Below are 12290 nucleotides of genomic sequence, written 5' to 3'. Positions count from 1 at the left end.
ATTGTCCAGGAAGGCTGGCTTCCCACAGCCCACGGGACAAGGGAACGAGTGAGAAGGCTAATGCCACCTATGGTCCAGTTACAAACAACACCCACTCCACACACCCTCCTGATAAACAGCATCCCCAAGCACACACCCTCCTGGGCCTCCGCCACCCAAGACACAGTGGGATGTGGCCAGCGTGTCACTGTTCTACTTAGGGGAAAAGAAGAGCTTGGAGGAGAGATGACAGGGCCAAGGGAGGAAGGTGTGGGAAGAGCGCCAGGCTGACTTCCCTTGGATGGTGTCTCCTGCCTGAGCCTCTCGGGGCCGGGCAGGCCCGGAATGCCCTCTGCTGTGGCATGCCACTTTCATATTTACTTACAGTCATATCAGTTAGCTCTCTCCATACTGGGGAGGGATAGGCATTGTTGTTTTCCATTTCACAGCAAACTGAGGTTCCAGAAGGACTGGGTTCACCGTGGTGGGATTCATAATGCTTGTCAGAGGAGAGTGGGCGTGTGCAATCCTACTCTCACTATGGGAGGGAAGAGGAATCGGCGCACAGTGAAGCTGGAGAGTTGAATAGGTAGGAAGTGAGACAGATCACTCAGAACCAAGACACCCAGACCCACAGGAAAATAGTGTGGGCTGGTGATCAGGCCAGGGTCTGAGAAATCCTTTCTTGTCCAGAGGAAGAGAGAGGACCTACTGTCTGTGATGGTGCTTTAACAGACTTCTCATTTTGTGACCCAAAAAATCAAAGAGAAAGCCAATGAAGGTGGAGGAGAAGTATGGACAAAAATTGGTGAACATAATTCAGGAAGAAGTGAAAAAAATGAAACGGGGGAGGAGGGCAGACCTAAAATGTCAAATCATGGCTTGAGGGCCACGTGTTGATCAGGTCAGGCTTGGGCGAGAACCCAGTGATGCCACAAGGACATAATCTGAGGGGCAAACAAGGAGGAAGAAGGAGCCACCACAGAGCAGACTCACCGGAAGTCGTCCACGTTCCCCCCTTCCCATCTACAAACCTAGGCTGTGTGGTCAGAGTGCACCCCAGAAGGGAGTGACGGCCACATGCCCTCTCTGTCTCAGGCCCAGGTGCCGTCTCTACTTGTTTGTCTGAGTGACTCGTAGCTGGAAGGGCTCATGGCCTACTTTCAAACAGATGAACTTTAGCTTGAGATGAACTAAGGAAATGAAACCACCCAAGGAGCACAGCTGCCAAGTGCCAGGCCACAGATGTCACCTCAAGGCAAAATAAAAGAGGGACTACATAAATCTGCCTGCCAGTCTTCAGTGGAGAGCATCCTGACTGTAACATATACGTGCAGCCTGCTCACATTTCCTCTTATGCGTTTTAAATAAAGAATCCATTTCAACCGTTAACACAGGGGATGAGAAATGCCTCTTTCTCGTGTTAGAAAATGAAGAAAATGACCACTGAACTTGCCTTGCTGAATAAAATGGACACCATGAAGAAATCCAACAAGAAGCCCTCGGAAGTGTCTTTGTAGTCAAAGTGGAAGAAGATGGCGGTGAAGCTCAGGTTGATGAACTGGTGGACCGGGTTGCAGAAGGAAGTTCGCAGCAGTTTCATGCCGGCGATGATCATCAGGAAAATGTCCCAGCTGTTGGGGAGGAAGGGAGGGAGGTCATGGGGGTGCAGAGGCCGGTGACTCACCACAGCATGCTCAGCCTCTGCCTCTGCAATAGACTCTCATCAGAGGCGGCGTCTTATTCTAGGATGCGTAAGGAGAAGGCCTGGAGAAGGGCTCCGGTGGGAGCAGTGTGATTGACAATAATTGATTCTATCCTTCAGAGCTGCAAAGAGAGGGGATTTGAATGTCAGAGGTGGCGATCGAGCTGTGACCCTGAGGCTGCGCACAAGGCATTTATTAAAGTATGGCACGGAGCAATTTCCAGATACAAAGCCGCCAGTCTTATCACCAGAAAGCCCTAACGTTGGCAGTCCGTCCACCTCCACCTGACCTGGGGTCTGCATTGTGCCTGGAACTCTGCTTGCTCCCGCTCTGCCTCAGGATGCGCCGGCTGAGGAGAGGCCGTGACATGAGGCCGACCTCAGGACCTGGCCTGGCTCCACGTGGACACGGTCAGCTGGCCACGGTGTGGAATGTCCCTTCCTGTGGGAGGCTGGTGAGGCTGGGTTGGCTGCCACCTCTTCCGGGAACCACTTCCTCTATGATGGTGCCTGTGACATCACGGCTCCATGACAGCTGCCTCTGCAGCTGCCCAGAGCACGAAGACCCTCGAGGGACAGCCACAGCCGCCAAGGGAACCCAGCAATGGGAGACCTGGGCTTCCGGGGCAGACTGCTGTGTCCTGGGTTTTTTAGGCAAAGTCCAAACGAGGCAGATCTAGCTTTCTGCTGTCCATGAGCATGAAGACTTCATTAGTTCATGGGTGATGACAGGCTACAACTGTGGAAGATCTTCAGGACTGAGAGCGGGCCTTGCAAGGCTCTGCACTGTCATGGCTACTGCCGATGGTACCAGGTACTTGTGCTTAGCTGAAGGTCCTCTCAGTGGCTGTCAGTGAACACAATGGCTGGAGACACAGGCAGGGACCAGGCAGGAAATGCAATCCTCTGAGAAAGTGTCACAGTGGCAGGCATTTTCCACCCCCCACACTACTCCCCACCCGAAGTACCTCTGCATGCACAGGGCGTGGAGTGGAAGGCCGAGTAAGAAGCAGAGCCGGTGCTGAGGAGCTCATTGCTGACTGTCTAGAAGTCATTTTCAGGAGGCCTTGGATTATCCAGTTCAGAAAGGGCCATGGGGAGTGTACACGCAGCCTTGGAGCGCTGAGCAGGCCCTGCTGGCGGGCTGCTGCGACCCTGGGGTTGTTTTCATTCTGCCCTGAGATATCTCAGAAGGGACCTGCTCACGACGGTACCATCTGGTAGCCGAGGATAGGGAGGTGCTTCTTTTTGACGTTGGTGTCTAGAGAGACTGCAAGGGACGGAGGGTCTGCTCCTTCTGTCTGGCCCTCTCTGGGAGGTACAGTACGTGCAGCCATCTTCTCCAACAGCTGAGCCTCAACTTGCAGGCTACTCAGCCTGCAACACATTCATCCTGAGGCTGGGTGGGGACTTTGCATTCTTCAGCTCCTTGCTCTGGGCTCCACTGTTGCCCACTGTCTTATACCATCCGGTTTACTTGTCTGCCCAGGACCTGACTCACTCTGAGTTAGCCACTGGGAAAGCCAGGCCTGAGAATGTGCATTCCACATGCAGAGCGGCCTCCTGGGGTGGCTGCCCCTCCGCTGTGCAGCTGGCCCGGGGGCCACCATCCACTTTACCCCCCTTTACAAGCCTTCTTCCTTGATCGGAGGGCTGCACCAAGGAGCACAGAATCTGTACCCCGGTCCAAGCACACAGGAAGGATGACAGTCCCCGAGAGGCAGAGAGGCCACGGGGCAGTCAATGTCTGCATTGTGTGCCGGGATCTTCTCAGAGAGGCCACTGGTCAGTCCATGTGTGCTCGAAGCCCAGCAGAGCATTAGAACATCCCAGGGCTGCTTGCTTCGTCTTCAGCAAATACGAATTCATGCGTCCTCATTGCACCCCAAGAAAAGCAGCAGCAAGCTCCAGCCAGTATGCGTGGGATTGAGCGCTCGGGCTGACCCGAGTGGTACTTGGCCACGAGGTGTCACACGGGTAATGTGGCACAACATGGCTGACAGGCAGGCCCGGGCAAGGGCCTCTTCAGACACCCTCCTCCCACACCGGCCACTCTCAGCTCGAACTGATGGCAAGATTTCCATGTGTGCGTTCAGAATAAGTTTGACAACGTGGAGGTGGTGACTGCAGGGCATGGTGAAGGCTCTACACACATGCGGTTGACTTGGTGGCAGGTAGCCTCTGGGGCTCCAGTTTTCAGATTAAACGAAGCTCCTCCTCATCCACGCAGAGGGCAGCGTGAACCACCCCTCCCATATGCAAGATGGTGGAGCATTTGCTAAACAGAATGGTGTGAAGCAGTTCATGAAGCATAGCCCCGGGAGAGTAGAGGGAAGTGGGATCCCGTGTGGCTGTGCTGGCCGTGGGGCTGGCGGCTGTATTCCAGCACCAGCGTTTCCAGATCTTCTGATTGGTACTCATGCACTTCCTCCACACCCAGTCTCCCTATAATCTGCTGTCACCGCCTCCAGACAGAAACCATAGAGCCTGGCTCTGCCACCCTAAGGTGACTGGAGGTGGGTTGATTTCTTTTGCAGCCTGCGGAGAGAATATATTATAGTGCGAATCGATAGGAAAAAGAGCCACGGGTCCACTTACTGGGTGCCGAGTCTCCGGTGATTGCTTATGGAGAAGGCGTTGAGGGTGAGGCCGTTCAGAGTTATTGCTGGATATAAGATGTACTTCTCAAAACACTGAAGCCAGACGTAGAGTCTCTCAAACCACATCAAACGGGTTACCTCTGAAAGAAACAAACATCCAGGCAGAACCGTCTCTGACGAGGCTCTTTTCCTTGAGTAGAGACAACAATAAAGACATTGCCCCCCATCCAAGCTGCAGGGCGGGGCGGTGGGGGGAGAACCCCAGACTCCAGACTGACACCCGCCAGACCATGGATTTGCTCCTATGCTGTCACACAGTGACACAAACCAGTGCCCTAGTTTTCAGTCAAGTGATCTCAGATAAAATGACACGAGCCGCCCTGCACCATCACGACATCACAGCAGCCATCAATTGCAGTGGAGAGGGAGGAGAGCAAGGACAGAGAACAGGAAGAGAGTCCAGTGGCTACTTTTCGGCTCACGGTGATGGCCGAGGCTGGGGCTGGCTTCTTTTCTGTCTCTTTTCCCTCCTTAGATTCAACCGCAGCCTGGGACAATGCACACAAACAGAAAAGGCTGGTCCCCAAACACTCATCACTAAAACCTGTGACACCTGTCTGAGCCCTCAGAGCAGCAAGAGGACTCGAGGTCCCCCGGGAGCTTCTGCTCCCACGAAGGACCAGAGTTCACAGCCAGCCCAGGCTGCGTGGCATTCAGGGGGATCCTGAACTTCTGACTTGTCTTTCTGAGCTGTCCTGTGAGGCTTCTACCAAGAGAAACGGCCCCAGTCCTGTGCCCAGGGTGGACGATGGTAAAGTAGGCAGTGCACACAGTCCCCACCTCGCTCGCACGGGCTAGCTTGTCCCTCCAGGCAGGGAGGGGGCTGGTGGGACTGCTCACAGCACAGACCGTGGCCCACGCCCTCCCTGACTCTGCTCTGGGGTCCTCTGCCTCTGCCTCAGGGAAGGGAGCACAGGCAGGCCCACTGTCCCGTCTGTGTGGCTCGGCCTTCTCCACAGGAGACAGAGCCCACGTGTGCCAAGGTCAGTGGCGACCCACCTCCCTTCCAGAATCAAAAAGAGAAAATTGTATCCCTAGATCCAACTATCAGTCATCTCCCAAAAGTTCACAGCTCTATCTATCTATCTATCTATCTATCTATCTATCTATCTATCTATCTATCTATCTATCTATCTATCATTATGCATGTGTGTATGTATCTATGTGTATATATGTACATGTATGTATGTATATATATATGTATTGTGTGTCTGCATATGTGTATATGTAAACATAGGCATACATACAGAGAGAGAGAGAATTATGTGGCTTTCACATAGCTCTCCATACCTTTGGCTTGGGGTGTAACAGAAGAACTCCATGGGAGAAGCTGTCACTCTGTGTCACGGGCTGTCTCCTCCCTGTCTCTCACCTGGGATGAGAGATAAGCCACCTGCTCCTGGGGATTTCAGGTACCAGACTGCAGGAAGTAACAAGTGCACACAGGCGCGTACTCATATTAAACTGGAAGCTGGTGTTTCTTCTTTGACTTATTTTTCAAATAAGAATGTATTATCTTTATAACTCAGAATCTACCCTGGAAAACCTTACTTGAGAAGAACTCATGAGCACAAGGGAGTCACACACACGGAGGCTATGTGGAAGAGCTTTCAGGCCACAGGAGGTCAGGGGGTGCTGCCTGGGGTATCTTGGAGGTGGGCAGGAATTCTCCTTGGATTTTCTTAATAGACAGTGCGCAATGTCTCCTAGGGCAGGTCTGGAAATGTGCTATTCCATAATGAATGAGTTTATATATATAATGAATGAAGTCAAGGAGTGTTACATGTTTTACAGACAGACTAGCTATAACCTTTTATGGAAGTACATGAAAACTAAGAAATCAAATCTTCAAGATTCCTCCACTCCTTCCAAGGAAATGACTTTAGCCCTGATTACAAAATCACCTGCAGCCACTTTGTGCTCCCAAGCACTCTGCCACCTTGACCCAGTGCTCACTCTCTGCCCACTGGCTCCGTTCAGTCTGTCCTGTGTGGAGCAGGTGAAGCACACCTCTTCCTCCTACCTCTCCTCACAGAGCTCACGTCCCACTTTGGACAGCTTCGTGAGAGTGGACAGCTCCCTTTGTGTGTCTCCTAGGTACTGCCCGACCTCTGCTCCTGAGCTTCTGTGGCTATTCCTGCCCAGGACACATGGTCAGGCCAAGTAACTGCCCTGCCCCAGTCTACCTGGGGCACCGTTCTGAGGCCCAGAATAATCCAGGCCCTCGGAGCTGCTCCGCTCTCCGCTGGCCCATCTGCCAGATACTGCCCAGCCTCAAGTCCTTCCCACTCACTTCTTCCATTTTCTCTGCAGATTTCTCATCTCCATCCTTGGCCTGTGGGATTGTCCTTTATCTTCTTCATTATTTTTTTCATTTCCTGTGGTTTCCTCTGCAACCCTGAAGTTATGCATGCTGCCGTGAGCTCCTTCTCGGCTCTCCTGACTCTAGACATAAATCCTCCCCCAGAGCTCATCTCAGGCCCTGCACATACAACATGCTGAAAACACGGCCGTGAGCCTTTGCAGACCTCCTCCTCCTCCTTCCTCCTTCCCCCCTCTTCCTTCTTATGGAAGCAATGGGGTTTATGCTTGCTGGGTTGGTGCTCTACGGCATAAGACAGGTCTCTGGCCCAGCTTTGTTCTGGTTATTTTGGAGACAGAGTTTCATAGAACTCTTTGTGGGATGGCCTTTGATCTGTGAATCTCTGGATCTCAGCCTTCTGAGCAGCTGAGGTGTAGGTGTGAGCCACTGGCACCGAACTTCTGCCTCATACATTCTTGGTCGTATTCAATGGTTGTGTATCAATTCAACCGTGCATGTACCATGCCACGGAGTCAGCCAAAATCAGCTCTTCCCATGCAGAGCTGAAAGCACAGGTAAGGGGCAAGGCTGAGGAAACATTATTGTAGATGGTGAGCCTGAAGCTTTTTGTCTGTTTCTTTGGATGAATCAGGTCTTGAACTTGGGGCCTTGTACTTGGCAGGCAGGCACACTACCACTTGGCCATGCCCTGACCCCTTTTTGCTTTCATTATTTCTGAATAGAGTCTCATGCTTTTGCCAAACCCTTCCTGGACCGTGATCCTCCTATTTGTACTTCCCATGTAGCTGAGAGGACAGGTGTGCTCTGCCCTGACACAAGAGAGCGGCTGCCAGTGGCTGCTGGGCACACAGGATCCCAGGAGCCAACACACTGGGAGCACAGGTCGGCACCCCCCTTCCCAGAGCTGTGCCGGAGGCTCTGGACTGGCACGGGTTGACACCACCCTCCCTGGAATGGACAGCACCTGATGAAGGCGCAGAGGAGCAAGTGCCAATGGCTCTGTGCTTGTCCGTAAGCACTGCACACCCAGGCGGGCCCCGCCAGCCGCTCCACCCTGTGCAGGTCGGGGTGTGCACACTCTGCCAGGTCTTGAACACACTACACCCCCCCCCACACACACACCCTGCCCCATGACAGGGAAAACTACATTATGTCTTGGAAACATCAACCTGCAAGGCTAAGCCTTTGGCTTTAGGACCTGTGATGGCACTGAGCAGAATAGCTGTTCATCTAAATATGAACTTGCCTTCAGTCTTTCCTGGTTTAGTGTTTCCAGGGAGCCCCGGCCATCCCAGCGGAATGCTCTCCGGGCATGAAGGCAGGGGCAGCACAAGGTATCTGTGGCCTTACGATTGTTAGCAGTTGGGAAAGCTCTGGATGGTTAAACTCAGTGAGGATGAACGGGGCGGTGCAGGAGAGTCCCGCATAACTGATTTTCAATGACAAAGCTCCCTGTCTCCTATTTCACATCTTGTGAGGCACGCTGGGCACAGCTGGGTTTCTGTGTGAAGTCATCTCCTGCTGCTCTCAGTTTCTAAGCTCACCAGTCAGATGAGAGCACCACAGGGGGCCTGGCTGGGCTCCAGCACTCCTGGCCCCTCAGAGGAAGAGCACACAACCCCAGCCTTCAGAGGAAGAATTCAACCCTGGCGAGATCCCCATCAAAGCAAACAAAACATACACAGAAGAGAGACTCCTCCTTCTCCTCCACTGCGCTGCTAAAACACCCACGGGGAACAACCCATAGACATGACGCGGTGAGAGGCAGCACAGCATCGGGCTGGGAGCCCAGCTGGGTTTTCACACGCTGGTCACTTGCCCTGTAGGAGCTTGAGGTTCCCCAGCAGGTGGAGATGAGCCATGGGTGGAGGGCGCAGACCCCATGGTGTCCACAGAGCCAGCTTCACCCCAGAGACACAAAGCAACGAGAATCAGTGGGAATGGGAGCAACAGCCAGCTCTGAGCCCTCCAGCAGCCCCGCCACCTGCCACGCACCATGCCGCTGGCTCTACAGATGCCCCACGGCACCATGCTCCATTCCCTGAGCCTTCAATCCTGAGACTCTGTGTGTGTGCTCCGGAGATTGAGGGCTGCCCTTGCCCGGCCTGGAGCTGGCTGTGATGTCTGAAGCCCTGGGCATCAGCCTGAGAAGAACGGAACCACGTTTCCTGGCCATGTAGCAGAGTGTGGAGGGGCTGTGTCTGACATCGCAGGACCACTTAGACAGAGGACAGCAGAGGTCATCTCTGGTTTCCAACAGAAGCAAAGCAGGGAGACCGTCTAAGTGGCTCAGCACCAGACATCTCGAGGAAAATAGAACTACAGAGCTAAAACCAGCCGTTCATTCCTAAGTTACTTTACTACCTCGAGTCATTGGTAGAACCCGTAGGGTCATGTGAGTGAGCACCGTGATGCACATCTGTAATCCCAGATACGTGGGATCTAGGATCCAGCAGAGACTGGAGGATGACAAGTTTGAGTCAGCTTAAGCCAAGGCAGTGATGCAAAACACAACAGAGAGGCAAACAGAGAGGCAAGGCTGGAGCTGTAGATCAGAGTGGTAGAGTATTTCCATGAGGCCCTGGCTCGATCCCCAGTACAACAAAAATAAGTAAAACCTTGAGCACCCTCCACCACTCACACAGACTGAGCAAGACCCAGTCTGAAGCACACTCATCAGCAGGAAGCTACGAGGGAAGGAAATAAAGTTGCCGGGACTGACATCTAGATGTGGAGTAGACGGCCCGGTGTCACCCTCATGGGTGCAGAACGCCTGAGTGGACGGCGTAAAGGTGGCAGCAGGCCAGGCCTCACGTGTACTCAGCAACAAGCACCCACAGTCTATGCCAGACGTCAGGAGGGATGGGCCTCTCATGCGACCCACTGAAGTAGGGGTCAGGCAGGATTCTTATGTATCTTAGTTTTCTTCTACCGACCTCAGGAACTTATTCCAGTGAAACCCTTTGGTCTCCAGGTAAAGGAACCGAGAAGAACTGAAAACCAAGGAGTAGAAAGAAGCTGAGACAGAAGCGTATGTCTGGAGTTGTGAGCTCATGAAGATCACACTTAATCCTTTCTTTTGGGACAGCTTTGGGAGGCTCATCAAAAGAGTGCTTATAGAAGCAATAACACATAAAAGATCCGCTTTCTAGGTCCCCGAAGTGTCCCTGCGCCCACGCCCATGAAAGTTAAAGACAGAACCTATCCTGATAGTGCATAGACACCATAAAAAGGCATTGTTATCTCTGCTTCCCAGGAAAATGAGGCCCTTGAGCCCCAGAATGCAAAGTAACAATGCCATTTGCAAGTTTATAGACGCGTCCTGATGATCGGAGGCTCTGGCTCTGCTGAAAGAAGAGTTTTCAGTCGTATTTCATTTAGATGCTTATGCGACTAAAATAGGTCTTTCTCGATGATTTAAAAAAGCTCCTTAGGATGATTTTTGCTTAAGGAAGAAGAACTCCAATTCAAGATTCAAGGGGAGAGTTTCCTGCTTCACAAGGCGGTGGCTCATTTCAAGTGGGCATCACTCGGGCCCTCTCAGCTGCTGAGTGCCTGCTGCTGGGTGGAATGAACTCTCCCAGTCGTTGGCACGCCCCGTCTGTGCCCTTGGGGCCGGGGCTGGGGTGTGGAGCTCCTTCCTTTAACTTGGTACCTGCTCTTGTTTGTTCCCTGCAAAGAGGCCTCATTTCCCAAACCAGCAGCCTGAGTGTGAGCCCTGCTTCTGGGCCCTGACTGGTGCCTGAGACACAACCAGCGGCCCTGACTGTGCCTCTCCTCCCCTGAATAGCCACATTTGGTGAACTTCTCAAAAGCAGTGGGCGATGGGGGCGAGCGCTACAGAGCCCCCATGTGCCAGTGGCGCAGGCTGCCACTCTGGGTCACACGGAGTTCCATTCTCCTCCCCTGGACCAAGGTGAGGTTACTCTGCCAGCGTTCAATTGCAGGCGGCCCAGGTGGCTTTTTTTCTTTCTTCTTTCCCTTTTTTTTTAAACCTTTTTAAATTTTCATTTGACACATTTTTTAAACAGCAGTCTACCTCCCCAAATGACTCCTCAGATTTTGTTTTTCATTTTTTAGGAATAGAAGGTTCTTCATATTGCTGGGAGAGGGAAGGGCGGGAGGTGGGGGGGGGGGCCCAGAGGAGACACACAGGCAATTGCTCACACCTGTCATCCTGTCTACCCAGGAGGTTGGGATCTGAGGATCACAGTTCAAAGCCAGCCCAGGCAGGAAAGTCCATGAGACTCTTCTTATCTCCAATTAGTCAACAAAAAGCTGAAGTGGAGATATGGTTCAGGTGGTAGAGTGAGCAAAAAAGCTCAGGCTCAGCACCCGGGCCCTGAGTTCAAGACCAGCACAAAAGCAACCAAACAACAACCAAAAATAAAACTGTACTGGAAGGAAGAGTGAAAGGCTCGTGAGCACACAGGGAAAGGAGGGAGAGGAGTCCCTCTGTCCTGCAGGGAGCTGGAAGGAATGCACAGGATGGTTATTTGGAAGAATTATCCAAAGTCAGAACTAATCGTAGAGATCCTCCCCCCACCCCATCATCCCCAAGAGAAGACTCAGAGGAGGGAGGAAGGAGGGGCTGGGCTTGGCTAACAGGGGCTTTAGCTTTCCTCACAGTAAACCTTCCCTTGATGTAGATGAGAGATGCTTGGGATAGGGAGGAGAGCAGTTTCTACTCCACACAGCAGTTAGTCAGTCATCTGCAAACGCACAGAGGTTGGCGATGCTACAAAGTAAATCTCATTGCAGAATTACAAATTTGGGACTCATTAGTGAACTGGTAATTTTTTTTAAATTACCATTTAAATGAGAGCTTCGGTGGATGCATTTTATAATTTATATGATCCTTTATTCATTATTTCCAGCGCACCATAAAATTAGGGCATAAACCTTTTGGCAAGCAGCAAGCTGCTGAGCACTCTCCACAGACTGTGTGCCCACTGAGCACACGTCTGTCCATTTGGGTGACATTTACTGAGCACTGGATATTAACTCCGCGCTAAATTACTCGAATCCAGCTGCCATACACAAGCAAGAGGATGGGGTTGGCTGTGAGCTTCTCTCCGGGGCCTCCGGCCTCTCTACCCTGTGGGTAGAGTGCAGGCTACACCCCACATCCAGGTGCTGGGCTCCCCGGCTCCCCGGCTCCCCATTTATCTGCTGCATCCACATCTCAGTCCTCATCTCCTGGTCACCCAGGCTGGGACCAGGTGACCCTTCGGAACTCAGTCATTAGTTGTGGGGTTTGAACTGTAATGGGGGACCAAACTCGGGGCTTCATTCTTGCTAGGCCAGAACTCTACTCCTTTTGTTTTGGCTTTGCTTGATCCTGAGAGGGTTTTGCAGTTGTGCTCAGGTTGGCTGTGGCTGCATCTTCCTGCTTATGCATCTCCTGTGGTTAGGATGCCAGACATGCGCCATCATGCTTAACAACTAGTGGTGGAGAGTGGCCTCAAGCTGTAAGCCTCCTGTGTTCAGCCTCCAGCCTGAGCCACCACACCCAACTCAGTAATTATTTTTGGATGAATGGAAAGCATATTCATCAGCATCGTTGGAGTGCGAAAAGAAGTAAATGAGTAAACTACAAAAACATACTTGCTCTTTGTCTCTT

General features: G+C 52.3%; 1 protein-coding gene across 1 annotated transcript in view; it reads right to left on the bottom strand.

The window, feature by feature from the left end:
* Positions 1–12290, bottom strand: part of Pcnxl2 (pecanex-like 2 (Drosophila)) — a 96778-nt gene that overhangs the window by 41656 nt on the left and 42832 nt on the right. Inside the window, exons 21-22 of the mRNA XM_013014568.1 lie at positions 4283–4424; positions 1436–1613 (exon numbers count right to left, since the gene is read on the bottom strand). Coding sequence (XP_012870022.1) covers positions 1436–1613; positions 4283–4424 — 320 coding nt within the window. The remainder of the gene's footprint in view (positions 1–1435; positions 1614–4282; positions 4425–12290) is intronic.

The sequence above is a fragment of the Dipodomys ordii genome, unplaced genomic scaffold (assembly GCF_000151885.1).
Source record: "Dipodomys ordii isolate 6190 unplaced genomic scaffold, Dord_2.0 Scaffold24, whole genome shotgun sequence".
Classification (NCBI taxonomy): Eukaryota; Metazoa; Chordata; class Mammalia; order Rodentia; family Heteromyidae; genus Dipodomys; species Dipodomys ordii.
This window is presented reverse-complemented; position numbering and strand designations above follow the sequence as displayed.